Source organism: Sinocyclocheilus grahami, unplaced genomic scaffold, assembly GCF_001515645.1.
Source record: "Sinocyclocheilus grahami isolate Dianchi unplaced genomic scaffold, SAMN03320097.WGS_v1.1 scaffold991.1, whole genome shotgun sequence".
NCBI classification, from domain to species: Eukaryota; Metazoa; Chordata; class Actinopteri; order Cypriniformes; family Cyprinidae; genus Sinocyclocheilus; species Sinocyclocheilus grahami.
The window spans coordinates 202,838-225,685 of record NW_015506170.1 but is presented as its reverse complement, the minus strand read 5'-3'; the positions used below and the strand labels follow the sequence as shown (position 1 = coordinate 225,685).

The following is a 22,848-nucleotide window of genomic DNA, read 5'->3' as shown; positions in this document are numbered from 1 at the left end:
CAGAGAATATATATATATATATATATATATATATATATATATATATATACTTTTACTTTTTAGCATATCAAGATGTTTCAATGCAATGAAGGTGCTTTAAAATATCTGGATGATGTTAAATATGTTGATAGAAATATATAGTAGGCCTATAAGCTATATGTTTAATGCATTGAAGGCTGCGTACACATATGGTTGTAAGTAGCCTACATTCCTATGCATCAAAATATGTTATTTGTCATACTGTACATTTCTATAGGAATCGTAAATGCTGCAATTGTGCGCTTCAGTGATTATTCAGAAGATTAAAGTGGTGACATCAGAAGCGTTGACACCGGCAGCTTTCCATTGGTTTAGTGCAAACGTGATGACATGAAAGGGAGTTGGAGCTCCAAGTATAAAACTCCAGCAGGCGCACAAACCCACGCAGCGCGCGGACTGAAGGACTGCATCACGCCTGCTCTTCTGCCGAGAATCCACCCTTCATCATCATACTCATCATCCAGCATGAGTGAGGTGAGCTTTCCTCATATACTATAACCCTCGGTGCACGATGCATCACTCTACTCTATTGTAACGAGCTAATGGGGTTTCCCTTGGAGGAAATTCTCTTTCAGTGTTGGGGAGACCTGAAAATGCAACATTAAGACAATGCCTTGAACTTGCATTGATTGCAGTCAGACATTCCCCGGTTTGCTGAGTCTGAGGGCATGTTTTCTTCACTACAACCGCAAAAAGAATCGTTTTAATAACTGAAATGGCATCCATTTATCAAAACAACATGCTTAGTAAAGCTTAGAAGAGCGCGACGGATTGGGAATATTGTTCTGTTGCATCTGCGCGCGCAGGCAGATTGTAGAATCAGCATTATCCACGCGATGATGATTAATGATGCAACAAATGACAGCTGTCAGTTAAGACTGGGATGACACGGTGATGGTTTACTGATGATATGCGGCAAGTTAATTTGCTCTCATGATTTTTAATTCGAATTAGCTAGTATTTTGATGCACCGAATGCTTTTAAATTAAGTTGATAATGTTTGCTTGAAATATATGCATAGCTATATATTTAGAATTAGTTTTTTTTTACTGACGATGCACATGGAGCCACCACAGATAGTTGAACGTTTTTACGCATCTTTCGCCTACAGCTGTCTGGTCTCTTTTTCTGGCAGATCTTTTTAGGATTTATCTTTAAATTAGGGCTGAATTAAAAACATTTGAGTCAAAAACGTAAACACAGCCGTTTAGTAATTCGTTCGGATCCTTTTAATAAATAGAATTGGTTTGCAGAACAGGTCAAAACGATTCGTTCACAAAACGCACTGATTCGAACTAAGCTGTTCTCGAATCAGCAACGCACTGATTCATTAAACCGAGAAAGGTTTGTTGTGGACATGTCTGATTCGTAATGATCCAAGTTAACCCCTCACTAAATCATTCAACCGAGAATAGTCTCTTATTCCCATAATAATTCCCCATATCTATCCCCACTGACAATGATCCTTCACGAAAGTCACCGACTCATTGAACTGATAGGACAAAGAGCAGCAATGTTAACCAATAAAAGTTGATTATGACAGTTTCATAAACATAGTTGGTTTTAATAACATCATTTTAATAAAGAACGTATAAAACTATATAAATGAAAATACCTTTTGCTATTGTATTAAATGCTAATAATATTTGGGTTCTCCTAAATGGCTTGTTGTTTTTAATGAGCTTAATCGTGGCTGCAATAAACTTACCTGTTATACATGAAATGACAAACAACAATATATGCCTTATATAGAACTCCTGGAACGTTTTAGAACGCCTAATATGCCGATGTGTCAGTGATCACGTGATGACTTGTTTTTTCCTTTGAGTGTTCGAAATAACCGATTCCAGAAATGATTCGGACTTGCCATCACTACTGCCTTGCACGCACTCGAAATGCCCGAGGCGCGCGCGTTTGTGCATAATGCGCGGCTGCGCGCCGACCCACTGCAGCAGCAGTCTATGAGGAGCCGCTTCCCTCACAGCAGGAGCAGGAAATGTTGAAATGTTATATAAATTATAATTTTGGTCTCGATTAAAAACATGCCTGAACGTAGTATTTGCTAAGAGAGCTTAATAAGGCATGTGGTGCACTGCACATCTTCAGACAAATCCGCTGGCCCATTCAAGCATGTCTGTCAGTTAAATGAACAGAGGAAGCACATGGAATCCAGAAATACTGGAGAGAGCATCATAAGCAGGGAACACCTCCATACAACACTCTTGAATAATTAAAGATCTTCTCATGACCTGTTCCAGCAGTAGCCTACGTTCTTCTCACTGAAGAGCCAAAAGAACTTACTAATTTAGACTGAAGTGCTTGCATGTCCAGGCATATTTTTGGAATTCCAGAAATGTGGATGGGAACAAGGGAAAACACAGGTGGGCAGAATCCTATCAGTGGTAAAGATGCTCATTATGGTCTTTATGGTCATTATAACAATATAACCTCAACACTTATTCATTTAATCATTTAAATTACGAAACATTATTTAATTACTATGCACATTTACTGAATCGTTTTGGGGTTTGATCGCCCCAGTTTCAAGGTAGAAACAAAAAAAAAATGACTGCAAAACAAAACAGCTGTCCTGTTTACAAGAGTCTGTCTGAATTTGAGGGGGGTGTCAGCATTAGGATTTGATATGTTTAGGAGTGTAATCTCTTTTGGCTCAAATGGGCTCTGTGACACATTTACCTGATTAGGTATCCGAGTCATTGTTTAAACAGGGATTTCATATGCAGTGAAAATACACCGCACAGACTGATGAGATCAGACAGAGAGATCAGGATTAGGCACAATCAGCGGTGACCTCCACTGATGTTTGTATGGATTGATTGGTCTTTCCGACATTTGAGGGTGGAGAAATCACTTTTTCTCTTTGTCTTCCGACTCATTGAACTGATAGGACAAAGAGCAGCAATGTTAACCAATAAAAGTTGATTATGACAGTTTCATAAACATAGTTGGTTTTAATAACATCATTTTAATAAAGAACGTATAAAACTATATAAATGAAAATACCTTTTGCTATTGTATTAAATGCTAATAATATTTGGGTTCTCCTAAATGGCTTGTTGTTTTTAATGAGCTTAATCGTGGCTGCAATAAACTTACCTGTTATACATGAAATGACAAACAACAATATATGCCTTATATAGAACTCCTGGAACGTTTTAGAACGCCTAATATGCCGATGTGTCAGTGATCACGTGATGACTTGTTTTTTCCTTTGAGTGTTCGAAATAACCGATTCCAGAAATGATTCGGACTTGCCATCACTACTGCCTTGCACGCACTCGAAATGCCCGAGGCGCGCGCGTTTGTGCATAATGCGCGGCTGCGCGCCGACCCACTGCAGCAGCAGTCTATGAGGAGCCGCTTCCCTCACAGCAGGAGCAGGAAATGTTGAAATGTTATATAAATTATAATTTTGGTCTCGATTAAAAACATGCCTGAACGTAGTATTTGCTAAGAGAGCTTAATAAGGCATGTGGTGCACTGCACATCTTCAGACAAATCCGCTGGCCCATTCAAGCATGTCTGTCAGTTAAATGAACAGAGGAAGCACATGGAATCCAGAAATACTGGAGAGAGCATCATAAGCAGGGAGCACCTCCATACAACACTCTTGAATAATTAAAGATCTTCTCATGACCTGTTCCAGCAGTAGCCTACGTTCTTCTCACTGAAGAGCCAAAAGAACTTACTAATTTAGACTGAAGTGCTTGCATGTCCAGGCATATTTTTGGAATTCCAGAAATGTGGATGGGAACAAGGGAAAACACAGGTGGGCAGAATCCTATCAGTGGTAAAGATGCTCATTATGGTCTTTATGGTCATTATAACAATATAACCTCAACACTTATTCATTTAATCATTTAAATTACGAAACATTATTTAATTACTATGCACATTTACTGAATCGTTTTGGGGTTTGATCGCCCCAGTTTCAAGGTAGAAACAAAAAAAAAATGACTGCAAAACAAAACAGCTGTCCTGTTTACAAGAGTCTGTCTGAATTTGAGGGGGGTGTCAGCATTAGGATTTGATATGTTTAGGAGTGTAATCTCTTTTGGCTCAAATGGGCTCTGTGACACATTTACCTGATTAGGTATCCGAGTCATTGTTTAAACAGGGATTTCATATGCAGTGAAAATACACCGCACAGACTGATGAGATCAGACAGAGAGATCAGGATTAGGCACAATCAGCGGTGACCTCCACTGATGTTTGTATGGATTGATTGGTCTTTCCGACATTTGAGGGTGGAGAAATCACTTTTTCTCTTTGTCTTCCCATTATTCCCAGGAAAAGCTACAGCTGTGTATTGGTAAGCAAATCTGTACATAAAGCTAGAGAATGAGAGCATGGAACTAAATCCAAAAGGTCCAGATTTAGAGGGCAGACCAGAGACTGAACCGCTGTCCACATGGAGATATTAAGCGGATTTGTACATGACTTTTGTTACCATGTAGGCAGGGTGAAATTACTGGGTTACTGGGGTTTGGCGGGGGGGTCTGACCCCCCCTAAAGAAGTCTTGTTCCCCCCTGGGGATGGGGATGGGTGAACATGATGCAGGACGACTGAATGCGTGATGAAGCCTAGAATGCAGTTATATGAGCCTAATATTCAAGATATTAGGGCAAAAAATGGCAGTGGTTGGGTTTGTTTTATATTTGTATCATATAGTTTAGCAATATCACATGACTTGAACAAGAGAGCTTTTCCCCGAATATCTGTAAGATTGCAAATGTGATGTTGATTTTATACAAGTTTAATAAACAATAATTTAATATTGTGTTACATTTTAGACACAATATTGTCAATTTCGCCAATGAAAATATTACCTATAAAGCCCTACTAGAACTGTTGTGAGTCTCTAAACAACACAGCGGTGTTTCATTACTGAATGAATCCACGGTTTTGAACGAATCGATTGAGGTAATGATTCAGTGAGCCATTCATAAATACCGTCACTGGTTTCGCTTTTGAATGAATCAGCCCTTTGAATGAATCGGTTAAATGAAAAATGCCCGAAACGCAAACTGCCACTAAGAATCCTGGGAAATCTCGTTTTCTCATTTTTGTGCTCTCAAAGTTAAAATGTTAACTTTAAAACAATATATCTCAGCATATTCAAAGATAAACAAATTTGTATTTCTCAGATAATTTTTTCATAGTAATTTTTTTTAAATAGTTTTGCTTACCAATACACATTTGTATATACATATATATTACAAATGTATTTGCTTACAAATTAACCATTTTCCTAAATACAAAATAAAAATGAAAGCCTTTAAATATATATAATAAGATAAGAATAATAATATATAATAAGAAATGTGCATATACATTTTACAGTTTGTTTGCACTTCAATCAGCTTTCAAATAGCTGCTGTTCGATTTATTTAAATTTCTTAAGTTCAAACAATTAAATGGTTGATTGTAGGAGCCATAGTTGCGTAAAATAAATGTGTTACTTTATTTATAAATTTTTAAAAAATATTGTTATAAAATTAATGTATTTGTATTTTTCTCAGATAATTTTTTCATAGTAATTTTTTTTAAATAGTTTTGCTTACCAATACACATTTGTATATACATATATATTACAAATGTATTTGCTTACAAATTAACCATTTTCCTAAATACAAAATAAAAATGAAAGCCTTTAAATATATATAATAAGATAAGAATAATAATATATAATAAGAAATGTGCATATACATTTTACAGTTTGTTTGCACTTCAATCAGCTTTCAAATAGCTGCTGTTCGATTTATTTAAATTTCTTAAGTTCAAACAATTAAATGGTTGATTGTAGGAGCCATAGTTGCGTAAAATAAATGTGTTACTCTATTTATACTGTATTTGTATTTTTTTGCTTTGTGTTTATGATTGTTTCTGGTTTGAAGGGGTTGCGTTAGCAGTAGAGCAGTGCTCAAATAACGTTGCAAGACTTTTTGCAAAACGAGGATTACTATATGCAAAATAACGGCTAAACAATACGCTTGATCTATTAGGAGCTACATATGAACTGAGCAGCTCAATGTGCTGTGGTGAATGCAGCTATGAACTTGATGGAGATCAAAAGCAACTTATGGCCCTCGAGATGTAAACACTGGATGTAATCAGGCCTGACAACTGGTTTTTATACATTATGGCCCAGCGCTTCTGCATCTTCCACACGGATAAAGAGGAAATGCGCGCTCGACTGTGCGCATGGGGGAACCAGACTGCACACACATAAACAACGACCCTCCAAACGCACTGCACGTAGTGGTCCGGGGCACACGGTTCTTTTCCTCTTGCTTGTTTATGTCTTCATCTTCCTCTCACTGCATTAAACATCTGACGGCGCGGCAGTAGATCTCAGATCCTGCATTGCACGGGAGCAGATTTACTGTTTATTTCCTTGGTCAGTTGCCCTGAGCAGACTCGAGAGCAGACTCTCCTGCATCTCAGCACTGCACTTGTTTCCCTGATGTATCAGCAATGTGTACACAGTATTGAACCGCCTGTCAGAACCTGGAGCCATTATCGGCAGAAAGGGATTTGTGCCGCTCGCTCCTCAGAAGAGGCCTGGCAATGTTGAAATAGTGGCATAAGAAAGGATGGTTGGCTGACTGTGTCCATCTCACCTTTTTGAACCCCCAGTCTGCAGATTAAAGGAGTCTGTAAGTGAATTACATTCACCCTGGGAGAACAGGGATGGACAAATTTGGCCATACAGCAATTCTGAGACAGACACTCACATGCAAATTTGATCTGGTTGCTGACACCAGAAGACAAGTCCAGTTCTTAAGCCAACCGCCCACAAAACTAATCACCAGAAGGGCTGTAACATTTATTAGTTGACAATGCCTTTTACTTCCAAATGATGAAGCAAATGGCTGAAATCTATTTAAAAAATAACATATTTATTATAAATATATAAATACATTTTCTTAGAAACAAAATTGAAAGATATTAACCATGTAAAACCTGACATATAAAAGAATAGTGTACGTTTAAAAATTGAACTTTTTATTGAGCCTTTAGACAAAATATAAAAAAACACAGATATAAAAAAAAAAAATGCGTAAGTAAAAATGTATGTGTTTTGTTTGTTTAAAAAACACCTAATTTTTATTCAGAGGCCCAAACTCAACAAAAATATGCAATTTTGTGTAGTTGCTGATATTCATATGGCCAAAAGGTAAGATGAAATTCTTATAGCTTGTAATGTAAATCAATGATATATTTAGCAGGGTTATTAACAAAAAATTCCATTCATTTTTTTTGTTACTTCATTTATAAAATATTACAACTTTTTTTTTATTTCAGCTAGTTGCCAAGGCAACATTCCTATTAATTTAGTTTAACCGAATGTTCTAAAATAACTAAAACTACTAAAAACTACAACAAAATTTTTTTTTAACTGAAAATATAAAAATAAAATAATTCAAATTATTAATAAAAACTATAATAGTATCTCAATGACACAAAAATAACACTGCAGATAACACTTTATAGCAATACAACAGTCTACCTACATAAAATGCATTTAAATATCATAATGCAATGCGATAACGATGATTGAGAGATGAACAAATAAGCAATCCTCAAAAGCCTGATGTATTATATTTGATACATTTTAACATGATTCTTCTCAAAAATGATGCATGGATAATCAAGTTTTGATCATGGTGATAATTTAGAGGCCTTAGAATATTGCATATCGTTTGATACATAGGGTTAAAATTTTTCAGAATATGTATCTTGTATAATGGCGTTTTTTCTTACCCAAGATTGTCTTGTTTCATGCTTACACAAGGATTTGATATTTGCAAAAGCAATTAATCAGTCACTGCAAAAAAAAAAAAAAAAAAAAAAAACTTTATGACTTGCACTTGGCTTTAGGGCTGTTACATGATAGGCTGTATAAATATCTCCCAACATGTCAAATTGTACAGTGTCAGATGTGATCCGTTCCACTTTAAAGCTCATGAAATGGTCCCTCTATCTCTGCACCAGCTTCATAATGTCCAATGCATCACCTGCATCCGCTCTGTGATGAATTACGTCCACTATAATGTGTCTGCCGTTTATCACAGTCATGTTTGTGATTCACCATCCCCTCAAACCATAATCATTCTGACAACACACACAGATTCCGCTCGGATCCTCGGTAATCCCTCTAAACTGCCAGAGAGAGTCCGACTGCAGCTCTCTGCCCAGCCTCACCGCTTGAGCAGTAATCCCTGCAGCCGCTCTGAAAGGGAAATGTCACTGAACAGGATAGAAAGAGGGATGAATGAATGAAAGAAGGCATATTAGGGCAAGAGGAGGATTAGATGTGGATAGAGAGAGAAAATAGACCATTAAAGAGCCCATGAAGAAGATTTTACCCCACACTTCTAGTGTCTGGCTCAAGTTTAAAGCTGCACACCGGTTTCTACACGGCGTTCACTGCTCCCTGCACACTGAGGAGTGGATATCAATAGAAGCTAACAGAATTTGGTTGTTTGGAATTTTGCGTATTATGGTAAAATATATAGAATTTAAAAAAATGTACTTTTTAAAATACTTATTTACAATACTTTAATGTAATTATTGTTATAATTGTAGTTGTAATATAATTTTATGAAAATATAAAATATATCAAATGATAAAATGTTTATTTGTAACCAAATTCATCAAATAGTTTTGTACATATAATTATAATAATAGCAATATGTTATTATTGTTTATTATTATATGTATTATATATAATATAATTTGGATAATCGGTTTAAAAATATAACAATCAAAATATGAAATTTAAAAAATGTTTATTTGAAAGCAGATTCATTAACTGCATTAAACATATATGTGTGCAACTTAATATATATTTACAATTAAAACAATATATTATTTTCACTTTTTAGCAAGCAACGCATTGAATTAAACATGACATTTTTTAAGCAACCTTTTTTACAGTGAATATATATGAAACAAAAAATGTTTAATGACTTTGTTTACAAATAAGGTTTATAATGTTTTAGATCAGGGGTGTCAAACTCAATTCCTGGAGGGCTGGAGCCCTGCAGAGTTTTGTTCCAACCCTGCTTCCAACACACATGCCATGTAGCTTTTAAATAAGCCTGAAGGACTTGATTAGTTGGATCAGGTGTGTTTAATTAGGGTTGAGTCTAAACTCTGCAGGGCTCCGGCCCTTCAGGAATTGAGTTTGACACCCCTGTTTTAGATTTACATATAAATGCTACATATAATATATATTATGTTAATATGTATGTTATTAATTAAGCTGAATTTCCTTTTTTTGGGGGGGGTTCTCCAGGGTGGTAGAATCTTCCTGCCCACAGAAGTGCACTGTGCAGTCTGCTGCATGAAGGGTGGCCACAGGGGATGGCGTTTCACGTGTCGGGGCAGAAGGAAATACCCCTGCAGTGGTGTCCTCCTCTTATGCGGGGAGAGGGAGGCGTGTGGTGGGAGGTGCCTGAAGGCAGGCTGCTGCCACCGCTAATGTCGCTAAATATTTGATGAGGACTCCATGCACTCGTCGTCATTAGTCTTGCTTGGATTATCTCAGCAGGAAAAATAGATTCCATTATCGCAAAATTCACGTAAAGGATGGTGGAAAACAAAGTAACCCTATGAAACAGGATGTACATGTAGCAAGATGGCCAATAAACGCAGCTGCCAATCATTTGTACTCATTTCCTCAAGTGTGATTAGCTATTCACCTGTCTTACTCTGTTTACCCAGTGTTTTCTTCCTGATTTCGTGTTCTTGTTCTGTTTCCCACTCTGTAATGTTTATTTATTAGGCTTGTTGAACAATAAAACAGAGGTACAGCTTTCTAGAACAGTGTGTTACTTCAGCACTAGTGAGATTCCTGGAGGTAATATTGTAAATCACACAAACTCTTCTGCATTGTGAAGCATATTATTTTAGTTGAGTCATAAATGGTGCTCAGAAGACACCAGAGTGAAACGCCCAGTTATATGTGTTCATATCAATATGCAAATTTGCTCCGGCTCAAGAATAACTGACCTTTTAGAATGTTGGCCAATGAATTGCCATGAAAACTGATATATGGGCATATGTAGAGATGTAAAATAGGATGAAATATCACTTAGATTTACATCCACCTATAAGGCACCCTAGCAACCAGAGTTGGGTAGATTACTCACAAATTGTAGTCTATTACAGATTACATGATGAAATCTGTAGTTAATAATGTAATCTAGGTAGCACATTTTAGGTAACGTAATCAGACTACTTTTTAGATTACTTATTTTTTTTTATCAAACTTGTTTTAAACATACTACTAAACATATCATTAATATTAAAAAAAGCAAAGGAAAAGAATATATCAACATCATAAAATGCATTAAACATTACGTTACACCAGGGTTTCCCAAACTGGGCTTAAAGGGGTCATATGATGTTGCTAAAAAGAACATTATTTTGTGCATTTGGTGTAATGAAATGTGTTCATGAGGTTTAAGGTAAAAAAAACACATTATTTTCCACATACTGTACATTATTGTTTCTCCTCTATGCCCCGCCTTCTGAAACGCGTCGATTTTTACAAAGCTCATCGGTCTGAAAAAGCGAGGTGCGCTCTGATTGGCCAGCTATCCAGTGCGTTGTGATTGGCACACAGCGCCTTCACGACATGGCGGCGGCGGCAACAATACTACAGCGAGAATAAAAGTTAGGCCTTCTTTCTTTGCGTGAACATTTGGGCGGCGTTATGCAAATCTTCCCAGATAGTGACGTAGATATGTGGGGGCGTGTTAGAACGAGCCGTTTTAGGTAGGCGTGGCTGACTCTTAACTTTTATAAAGACTATCTCTTTGGATTTGAGACTTTAGTCTTTGCAACTTTACAGATCTTCTTTATGCACCAAGAGCTTGTAACACTCCAAAAAGAAAGGAAAAATTGAAATCGCATCATATGACCCCTTTAAGAACTGCAGTAAGCTTGTGAGTGGATAAAAAGCTAATAATTAATTAAATTTAAAAAAGTAAAATAAAAATAATTTAAACACTTGAACACTAAAAATATAAATATTTTATTTGTTTACCTGCATGTCAGTGTGACCACTGACCAATATCAGAGAGCTGTAAACATGCGAATGTGTTGTTAAAACATACTACTAAACATATCATTAATATTAAAAAAAGCAAAGGAAAAGAATATATCAACATCATAAAATGCATTAAACATTACGTTACACCAGGGTTTCCCAAACTGGGCTTAAAGGGGTCATATGATGTTGCTAAAAAGAACATTATTTTGTGCATTTGGTGTAATGAAATGTGTTCATGAGGTTTAAGGTAAAAAAAACACATTATTTTCCACATACTGTACATTATTGTTTCTCCTCTATGCCCCGCCTTCTGAAACGCGTCGATTTTTACAAAGCTCATCGGTCTGAAAAAGCGAGGTGCGCTCTGATTGGCCAGCTATCCAGCTATCCATAATTCTTCAAAATATGAACTTCCTCAAAGATATTTTAAGTAAATATTTTATTTTAAGAGGTTTGGCTGACAAAAAATGTTTGTGAATCCCTGCACAACAATGACATTACATGCCCAAAGTCTTTCAGGTTTTAAATATTTTTGTCCAGACTACCAGAACCAACAGATTTTCACAGCTATACATCACCAGTGTATAGTATCTTGCTTAATTTTTCAAACGATTGTGTGTTTTTTTCTGTCAAATTCAGAAGCATGGTTTGCAAATGTATTTACAAGACATTTCTGAATATAGTCAAAGCTAAATGATATAAAACAGCAAGATTTTTAGAAAGGAAAATTTTAAAGAAAAAAAGAATTAGGGACACTCAAATACTGAATAATTTACTGCCATTGTGTGAATAGTATGTAATCATATAATCCATAAAAAAGTAACTGTAATTTGATTATTTGCATTTTAAAATGTAATACTCTAATTACAAGTTCTTAATTTTAGCAATATGATTCTGTAATCCAGATTACATGTAATCAGTTACTACCCAGCACTGCTAGCAACCACCTAGAAACGTGCCCAACAGCCAATCATAACATCTTAGCAACTGCATCCCAATATGCTAAAACACTCAGAATACCTTAGCAATCAAATGGCAAAATCTTAGCAACCACACGTTGGTGTCATTTAAAATCAGTTTTTCTTTAGAAAATATAAAGCTAAATAAATCTATTTGCTATTATAATTTGGAACATAATAGTATAATTGTCAGGAATATAGACCGGTTTTGTTGTGTTTTCTCCCATGTGCTCTCCATGACCCAGTTTCTCCCTCATGTGATTACGTTCATTTGGTTCAGGTGTGTCTTGTCTATTCCCCTCTTTTATCCCTGTTTTTATAGTGTCGTCTGTCCCGTGTTCCGTGTCCGGTATTGTTTGTCTCCTGATGGTGCTACTTGTGTCTCCTGCCTACCCTGTTTAACCCTTGGTTTATCTATTAAAGACTGTTCTTCCTGCAACTCCTACATCTCCACGTTCCTCGCTCCTACACAGTAGACATCGTGACAGAATACCGGACCACAAAAAAATTTAACTGCGTGTTTTCCCTCCGTTTGATTTCCGTTATTTTTACAATGTTTTTTTTTTGTTGTTTCCCGTGTTTTTCCCCATGGATCCCCTCGCCGCTTTGTTCACCTCCCTAGCCTTTAAGGACCTGCCCTTCTTGGAGTATGCGGTTGAGTTCAGCCAGCTCGCTGTTTTAACGGCGTTCGACGACGCTGCGCTAAACTCACTGTTCTTGATCGGGGCTAATTACCACCGCCTCGTCGACCTCCCAGACACCACTGGACTGAGCTGGACGGAAAATATCATTCGATGTCTGGAGAGCGTCTATCCCCGATCCAGAGAACAGCCAGACCCAGAGCCCAGCCCACCATCACCCCGCTGTGCGGAGCTCAAGCCTGAGCCCACCGATGACAGAGAGCCCAAGCCCGCTGCGATCGACGAGCCATCGCCGAACAGAGTGACAGAGCTGAGGATCGCCGCTGAGCCGGAGCTGCTAGTGATATCAGACCAGGTGCAAGAGCCGGATACAATGCCCGCCACAAGGGAAAAAGCCGTGGACAGCGAGAGCGCGAAGAGGAGCTCCACCCACTGCACCATGGCTGAAGGTGAGCTTATTGTGTATCTGGGACTGCTGGACTTTGAAGGGGACCTAATAGGCTAGGAGGCAGATATATATACAGACATGCCCATTCTCCTCCCACCTTCCTCAGACTTACCAGTCTGCCCTGAACTGTCTGCCAGCCCTATCGTTTCCCTGTCTGACATGCTCCCAGTGTTGGGAGTCGCAATTTGGTGTGTGTGGGCAGCGCACACCAGCCCTGAGAGCCCGGAGGCTCAGAAATGCCCACCCACGCTCGTGCTCCTGCCTCCTCCACCGCTGTCGTCTGGCAGCCCCTCTGCTCACCCTCAGCCGACCATCTGTTCGGTGCGAGCACCGCGGGTCTTCCAGTCTCCATCGTCGGTGTGGCTGGAGAATCCCTTGCCTCCGCCTCCAGCTTCTGAGTCCCAGACTCCGCCTAGGCCCGTCGACCCAGCGGCTCCACCATGGCACCTAGCTCCCTCCTCTCCATCGTGGCCCGGCAGTCCACTGGCTCCACCAGGCTCCCTCATCCCTCCGGCTCAGCCTTGGTCTGTCGTTGACCATCCGTTGCCTCGGGACTCCACTCCTCCGGCTGCGCCTCATCTCTCTGGCTCTGTCAGGCTCCTTGGTCCTCTGTCGCTACGGCTCCACCGCGGCCTTCCAAATCCCCGCCTCCGCCTCGGTCGCCTGAGCCTTCTGCTCCGCCTTGGCCCTGTGGCCCGTCGCCCTGGCTCATCGGCTCTCCGTCTCTGCCTCTGGCTTCTTCACTGGCTCCTTCGCCGTCGGTCGGCCCCTGGAGTCGTCAGCCCTTCCTCCACCATGGCTCCTCCCTCCGTCGGCCCCACCGTGAGTCGCCTTCATGGCTGTGGCCTGGGTCCCACCTGGCTCCGCCTGCTCCAAGTCCCTCCTGTCTTCTCCCTTGCTCTACCCTCCGTCTGGTCCACCCTGGCTCCTCCTGTCGCCTCCCTCCATCTGGTCTGCCCTGGCTCCTCCCTCCCAAGGTCCCACCCATCCCTCCCTCTGTTGTTTCTATGGCGCGAGGACGCGTCTTCCGGGAGGGGGGCGATATGTCAGGAATATGGACCGGTTTTGTTGTGTTTTCTCCCATGTGCTCCCCATGACCCAGTTTCTCCCTCATGTGATTACGTTCATTTGGTTCAGGTGTGTCTTGTCTATTCCCCTCGTTTAGCCCTGTATTTATAATATCGTCTGTCCCATGTTCCATGTCCGGTATTTTTCGTCTCCTGATGGTGCTACGTTTGTCTCCTGCCTACCCTGTGTAACCCTTGGTTTGTCTATTAAAGACTGTTCTTCCTGCAACTCCTACGTCTCCGCGTTCCTCGCTCCTACACAGTAGACATCGTGACAATAATAAGATAAAAATTAAGTAATATAGTTTAAAAATATATAAATATGAATTTATGTAATAATATATTTGTATTAATTTATTAATTACTAATAGTTACTTTATAACTTATAGAATGACTGATAAAATTATACAATTATAACATTGGATCAAGACACATATAATTTTATTTTGTTCAACAGAATTAATTTTATTCTTAGTAGATCCTACCCGTTCAATTAGTAGCAGTCAGCCATAAGCAAATGCAATTAGCAATAACTCTTTTATTATTAACCAATAACTCTTTGACTACATTTGATTATGAATACTGTTAAATAAAATATGTTCCTTATTTAACCATTGGCAACTAGTGACTACCAAATCCTTTACACATTAATTTAAGATTTGACTGCGTTTAATATGAATGCTATGGAATACAAGACGTTTCTTTGCCAAAAATAAGTTGCGATCCATTCCAGCAGTGAGATCTGCTCGGAGATAATCATTTATGGAATCATCAGCATGTGGTTTCACACATTCATCAGTTAAGTATTTACGTCCTGCAGTGTTTTCTGGTGGTGAGGCGCTCAAATAAAAGCCACCGTTTGAGTTCCCGTCCTCAAGCCTGTTTCCTGCATTCAGTCGAGCATCTGTTAGCCTTCAAATATGACGCATCAGATCCGAGTTTTTTTTTTCTTTAGCCGTCTGTGTCCTAGTTGTGTGTTTCTCCCTTAAATTCTTAATAGATGTTGAGAACAGCGTGGATGCCTTTCCAAGATCTTGAGCTGCCAAATGAATCTAAAATAGCTCTCCAAATGGCTTCAAATAAAAAAAGATCGAATACAGTATTTTTTGTAAATTCCTCAGTCATTTAACACAACAAGATTTTGGCAGAGGTATAAAATGTGCTGCTTTTTTGAGTGTGAATCTTTAGTGGAGGGTGTTTGATTTGCATTTTTTTAGACACAACTATCAGCTGCATGATTTGTACTCACTGTTGGTTGACAAACGCCTTTTTAGAAACCACAAGAATGTCCATAAATCACCTTTGAGGAGGAAGCTGTCAGTGTTTGGTTCAATGATCGTCTGTAAATGGGGTTTAAAATGCATTTCTATTAATTAGTGCAACCAGCTGTCAGAGTGAGTGGAATTAAATGAGGATCTTCATTAGCGTCGCAGCAGTGCATGCTCAAACTGCGAGGAGCAGGATGCTGTCGCGCCGTTGGGTGGCAGTGCCAAGCGCTGCTCTGAAGGGCACTGGTGTGCTGAGCTCAGAGCATCTCTGTGGCATCAAGTTCAATTCACTGCAAAGCCTGGTTCTGCAGTGTATTTGCAGAAGCCAGTGAGACTGGGATGCTTTATGACACCTGAGTCATGCTTGACATGAGATTTATTTTCCACCTATGGCACTAAAGGCCAAGGCAAAGGGGTTCTTATTCATGTTTTTATATGCTGTGATTCTCATCCACTGCAGCCCTTTGGGTCTGAGTGTGTTTGTCCACTGAGAAGCAGCAAACATCCTGTTCTCTTAAAATTTTAATTGCCCCATGATGTACACATGGGTTTCATTGCCAATCCTTGCTTCACTGCAGCTAATGAAGTTTATGATTACAACCATCGTTTTCATCAGTTCATAATGAACACACAATATGGGGGAGGCATATGGCGGTAGAGAGAGAGAGAACGAGGAGGGTAAAAACGCTTCATCCAAACGGCTCCTCTCTGCCTGCCACTTCCAAATGGAGCCGGTGTTTATGCATTAATTAATTATTTCCTGCAGTCATTCTCTCATTAATGTGATTTTGTGTCCCTGATTTTCTTTCGGATAACTAAGATTATCGTTTATATTGTTGGACTGCAGTGGTGAACGTGGCAGTGCTAGCTAACAGGTAAAGCTATGAACAAATGTTCTTCCAGTAACGTTAATCGAAAGTTCATTCAAAGTTATCTCTTTAATAATATTCTCAAAACGTTGGCACAAAATCATTATTACTTATACATTTTTTTTTTTTTTTTTTAAACTTACTTGAAAATTAGAAATATTGCCTTGGCAGCTCACTGAAACAAAAAAGTTTAAGAACTAAAATGACTAAAATAAATATAAAAAATTTGTTAAAGCTAAATAAATAAGGCCTATAATTAAAAAATATTAATAAATAATAGCATATAAATAATACTAAAATAACACTGAACATAACTTTGACTTACAGAATTCTGTAAATAAAGTAAATCCTTGCCTACATAGAAAATAGCTAGGTGCTGAGTGAATTGCCATACCTTAAAGTGGCTATGCTCAGATGTCCATCTGATTAGCAAAATAAATTGAATAAAATCTCTCTCTCGCCCTTATTTGACCACACTCAGACTTGCATCTTTACATGCCACACCAGTGACTGACACTTCACTCCAATTAATGGATTTGTTTGTGCCTCCCCGGAGCCCAATGTAATAATCCTAGTTTAATGGCATTCTGTGTGGTTTGAGACTGTCAAGACGGAGGGATGTAACCCTGCTGATATTGATGCTGCTGCTCTTCACTCCAGAGTTTCCTCACATAAACAGGATTACAAACAGGAGAGCGTTCCTCTGCAGTGAAGAGATTTCCCTCATTTCACCTCTTTCCAAGCAGAAACTGAAGCGGGGTGGGTGTCTCACTGCGGGTTTGTACCAAGCGGCAACCTTCCGGTCTCTCTCTTGAAACCAACACGGAAGTGACTTAAACTGCAATTCATCGACTGGCCGCTAGAGACTGGCTCCAAAAGGGAGTCAATCCCATAGAGCCCCCATGTTAAAATGCCCAACTTTACAGCAGAAAAAATATGTTTACAGCCTGGTACAAAAAGGGGTTTTGGTCTATATAGCTAATTTTGCCCTTCATGACAACTGTGAGGGGGTGAATTTTTTTTATAACTCATCCGTTTAAATTATATTAAGCCTTAAAGTTCTGCATAATTAAAGGCGTGGCCATTGACAGGTGGATTGCCACTGCGGTCACCACCGTCGAGCTTGGCGGGCGTGGTTTCAACAACCAGCTCCACCCACGTCCTGCCTCTTTGCCCATTTTCGATTATCCGAGAGTGACGTGCTGCCAAGATGGCGACGGCCCACTCTGCCCAATTTAGCCTTCAAAAATGCTCTTCAGAAACCTACGAGTGATCCGGTGATCCACAGCGTGAAGTTGATGTATTTCCTCATGAGGCATGACGAAGCGGATATCGTCCTCTTTTAGAATGATATCACTTTCACAACGAAACACAGAGTCTTCACGACATGGCGCCGGCGGCAACAACAGTACTACAGCGAGAATAAAAGTTACAACTTCTTTCTTTGCGTGAACATTTGGGCGGTGTTATGCAAATCTTCCCACATCGTGACGTAGACATGTGGGGGCGTGTTAGAACGAGCCGCTTTAGGAGGGCGTGGTTGACGCGTAACTTTTATAAAGAATATCTCTTTGGATTTTAGACTTTAGTCTTTGCAACTTTACAGATCTTCTTTATGCACCAAGAGCTTGTAACACTCCAAAGAGAAAGGAAAAATGTAAATCGCATCATATGACCCCTTTAAGTATAAACTTAAAATTAGGGGAAATGAACATGCACGGTTAAATATCCAATATCTACATTTTTCACTTCATTTTTTTCAGAACTTTCTGTTATTTCCTCCTGAATCAACATTGAATTGACTCGAGCTGAATAATGACACCATTGTTTTTTTGTAGAGCTGCTTATAGCTGAATGTTTGTTTCATAATTGATGAAGTTTACACAGCTATAGAACTGAACCAACACTGAACTGACTTGAGCTAAAATTCTGCAGAATTCTGTCTCAAATTTGAAGACGTTTCATAATTGATTCTGTTATTTTCCTGTTTAATATTGTGCAGCTGCTTTGAACCAAGCATTGTACATAAAGGTGACTTGACTTGACTGATTGGGAATTTGGGCTCACATTTTTGCATCTATTTAATTTCTCAAGCTTTTATCATGAAATGTAGCAACATGCTTGTACGTTCAACTGTCTATGCTGTATGACATTTCAAATGACTGTAATTTATGCAGCAGCGCCCTTCACCATCCCCATAACAGCCACAAAACTATTCACTACACCATCCAGCAGGATGACTTCTTTGCATCGGCTCCTTAATGCAAAGCAATAACAGAAGCTATGGGCAACGTGAAGCAGATTTTCCCCTGCCAAACATTCTTATGCAAATTCCACACGTTTATCAGAGCCTGTAAGACAAAGATAGAACTGAATGCAAGAGGATTGATTGAGGTAGAAGGAGACAGAGGAAAAGAGAGAGAGAGAGAATAATATGATTAAATTGTGCCAGTGTGTGTGGAATAATCCTTCTGCATATAATGACACGCTTTCCACTGCAGCCATACAGAATGCCATCAGCAGAAAACGAGCGGCACACACGCACACTCACTCACTCACTCACACACACACACACACACACACACACACACACACACGCCAAGGAAGATTGCTTTAGTGTCAGAGCATCAAAGCTCTTCTGAAGTGTTTGTAATTCATTGTACACACTGAGTTATTAATTCAGGATATGAAGTACTAAATTGTGATCAGCTAATGAGACAGAAAACTGACATCTTCAATGCCTGTCTCATCATTCTTTGGCTATATGGGATTTCTTCTGAATTTATCTACAGATATTAATTTATGTTCTATTTTTGTTTGTTTACAGAGACAAGAATCCGGGTCAGCTGGAAATATCAAACCCTCAGGTGGACAAGGTATAATTCAGTACTCTACACTGGAATTGTGCATTTTGTTATCTGGATAAAATCGTTTGCAAGTTTGCATTTCTTTCTCTTTCTCTCTTACGCAGTGTAAACAATATTTGTAGAAAATGCAATATGATTTTATGTTTGAAGGTAAGTGTGGATTAGTAAAGAAACATGGTCATTTAATAAAGTGTGCAATTAAAGGAATAGATCTCACAAAAAATGAAATTGTCAGTATTTACTCACCCTCATGTTAAATTACTTTATTTCTTATGGTTACGGTAACAGTTCATCATCATCATGTTTTAAACTCATGAATTTCTAAAACTCATGAAAACTGAGAAATACAAGTACTGTTGGAAACACTAACGCTTTTAATGCATTAACTAACATTAACTTAAGAGCGAATTGACTTTTACTTAAGAGTAAGTAAATGTCAATTTGTTTCAGTATTTATTAATTTTTATAACGTTAGTTAACAAAAATACAACTGTTCATTGTTAGTTCATGTTAGCTCATGTCTATTAAACAATATTAACAGATACAGCTTTTTATTTTAATAATGAATTAGTAAACTTTTAAATAATCAAGTTCAATAAATGTCATACAAGTATTTTTCATCATTTCATCAGTTAATGTTAAACTGAACCTTACTGTAGTGTAAAGTGTTTACAGTGACATAAAAAAAAATTGAAGATCACAGCAGCTTTGTGTGAGGAACAGAATACATTTTTCAAAGTTGTTATTCTCTAAAAATGCAAATATATGAGATAAATACACTTCAAAATATCTATTTTTTTTACTTTTGAAAGTCACATAACTTCAGAACAACGATAAAGGAAGTAAATGATGACAGAATTGCTAATTTTTTATTAGTCCTTTAGTTTCACTCTTTAAAATTAAGGTTCCAAAAGGGAGTTTTCATAACGATCAGAAGGTTAGAAGAAACATTTTGGTTCCCCAAAAAACCTTTCAGTGAACAGTTCTTAAAATAACCGTTTTTTTTCTTAGTGTGAAGAACATTTTAATGATCTAAGGAACCTTTTGTGCAATGGAAAGTTTTCATGGATGTTAAAGGTTCTTCATTAAACCATCAATGCCACTAAAGAACCTTAATTTTCTTTCTTTCTGGAGAGACACTGTCCTAGCTCCAACCCTAATTAAACACACCTGAACCAGCTAATCAAGGTCTTCAGATTGACTAGAAACTTGTGTGTTAGAGCTGATTGGAGCTAAACTCTGCAGGACGTTGGCCCTCCAGGAGCAGGATTGGACACCCCTGGTCTAAGTAAAGGTCGAACCTGATCAGCCATAAAAAGTAGAGTCAAGCCTGACTGCAGAACTGCAATAGAAATTCAGTGCATAATATCGATCCAACAGACAATGTGTCGTTCCCACAGATCCGTCCAAGAAGGATGTCCCAGCTGAGGACATTGACATCGACATGGGCGCCCCCGAGACGGAGAAGGCTGCCGTTGCCATCCAATCGCAGTTCAGAAAGTTCCAGAAGAAGAAGCAGGCGGTGAAATCATAATCGTGTCCATGCAGGGCACCCCTGGCCCCACGCGGGCCAAGGGCACCATTAGGGCAGGGAGTTGCATGCCAGATAAACTGCACTGTTCTCGGGTGGGGGGTCATGGGTTGATTGGGGGTGAGGGTGGGGGCAGATGAAAGGTGAAAAGGCAATTTGCCTTTTGCTATCATCTGTCAGGAATACAATGTGATATTTTGGTTTTCCCCCAGTACATAGATTTTTTTTTCAATACAATACTTTCCTTTTACAATACTTTTGTTATTTTTTGATAAATATGAACAGACTTGTCTCATTAACATCAAGGTGTTTGAATATATCCACCTTAAAGTGTTAATCATTGTGTGACAGTATTTCCTCTGTTTAAGAACAGAAGCCAGGGGGATTTATTGCCAAATGATCAAGAATGTTGCTCAAGGAAAACATCCTGTATGGCATCTGAAACTAAGATCATTAAGATTCACACAGACGTATTTAATCTTTTATCTCTGTTGTGTTTTGACTGATATTGTGTTTGTGGTTTATCATTATCATCTTACCCAAGTCAATGTTTTTTTTTGTCATCAAGTGGTGTATTGTATTATTCCTGACACCAAACAGTTGGAAATAATCATATGTGAACTCAATAAATATTGGGATGACCTCAGTGACTGATTTGATTATTTCGCTGTATTTTCAATACCATCTGTTTTCCCTCCAACACTGGCTGTGTCCAAAACCTATCCTTTAAGGTTTAAGACTATGAAATGCCAAATCCATGTATATTTCTGGTTCTTGTTCAGAACTGGTTCAATAAAAAAAAGACAACATATTTCAATAACTGTTCTCGCACATGCATTATTTTCTGCCAAATTTGGCGGAGGAAAGATTTTAGAAGGTGTATTTGGAAAAACACACACACTGCTTCACCCAAAGCTGCCAGAATATTCAAATCGCTTGGAAATAAAACTACGAAACAATCATATGTGGTACCTATAATTTGTGAAGTGTATTTAACATACACTAAATCCAACACATCTCTAAAACAAGTACAGAATGTGTAAATAAATTATAAAAATGCATTTTTACAACACTATGTTGTAAGTGTGTCCCATTGGTTATTCAAAAGTTCGACACACATTTGCAGTTTAGAACACTTGGGCCAAATACATGAAATATGTCATGTAAGTAGACAAGTGGTCAATTGCAAAGACCAATATTTGAAATGGACACCCAAACAACGTACACCTCCCTTCATTTCACCAAATTCCCGAACATAGGACGCAACACAGGCAACTCTCTGTCAATCCTGTGCTGTTACTATAGCTAATACTACAACAACAGCTTATCTTGGTTCTGTGAAACAGCAAAACCGATGTTACTCACGTGTGGAACAGAAACAAAGCAACCTCAGTGTCCGTTTTCAGGCCTTCCCGCTCGTCTCTCCAGCGCCGACCTTTTCCTCTTTGGTAATAATGTCTCAACCATTTCTCTTTCTACAAAACTCCCGCTGCTCACACTTTCTCTTCCCCATCATGAACGTAAAAACACCCCCTATTGCTGAGTAGTTAGCAAATATTCACAGAATTGTTTTATTTCAATTTTCAAAAGTGTTTCTCAGAAATCCTTACTGCACCTTTAAACGTCGCAACCTTTATTTTAATGAATGCAGCGTGCGGCACCATTCATTCATACGTGCAGGTAATTCGTCCACATTGTGTGTTTTTATTTTCTTCTCATTTTTAGAGAAATTATTTCTACAATAACACAGTCATGTAGTCTGTAAAATAATAACTTTATGCAGAGTAAACTGATGACAAGGATATTACCTAATTTATTTGGTGTCCTAAGCATCCATTCGAGCTAAGGCCAGATTTATTTCAGTGAATCAGGTGGTGCTAAATGTCCTCGATGGAAATTCCGATTCATTGTATTGAATCGGTTCGTTCAGATGGTTCTAAATGAATACATTCCAAAAGATCACTGATTCGAGTTTAACCCATTTAATCCCAAATTTTTTCCCAGACATGAAAATATCCAAACGATGTGTCAGTAGTAACCCCTTGAAATAGTCTGTTTTTTTTTATGGAAAA

General features: G+C 38.6%; 1 protein-coding gene across 1 annotated transcript; it reads left to right on the top strand.

The window, feature by feature from the left end:
• Positions 1-411: 411 nt before the first annotated feature.
• On the top strand, positions 412-21,099 carry LOC107565257 (Purkinje cell protein 4-like). Its single transcript, XM_016250479.1, has 3 exons — positions 412-513; positions 19,206-19,254; positions 20,646-21,099. Exons 1-3 carry the CDS (start codon positions 505-507, stop codon positions 20,777-20,779), a joined length of 192 nt encoding a protein of 63 aa, XP_016105965.1. The 5' UTR covers positions 412-504; the 3' UTR covers positions 20,780-21,099.
• The last annotated feature ends 1,749 nt before the right edge of the window (positions 21,100-22,848 follow it).

Bases quoted from the DNA above. Each gene is read 5' to 3' on its own strand.
- LOC107565257 (XM_016250479.1), top strand. The intron at 19,255-20,645 runs GTATAATTCAGT...TCGTTCCCACAG, and splicing joins CAAACCCTCAGGTGGACAAG to ATCCGTCCAAGAAGGATGTC.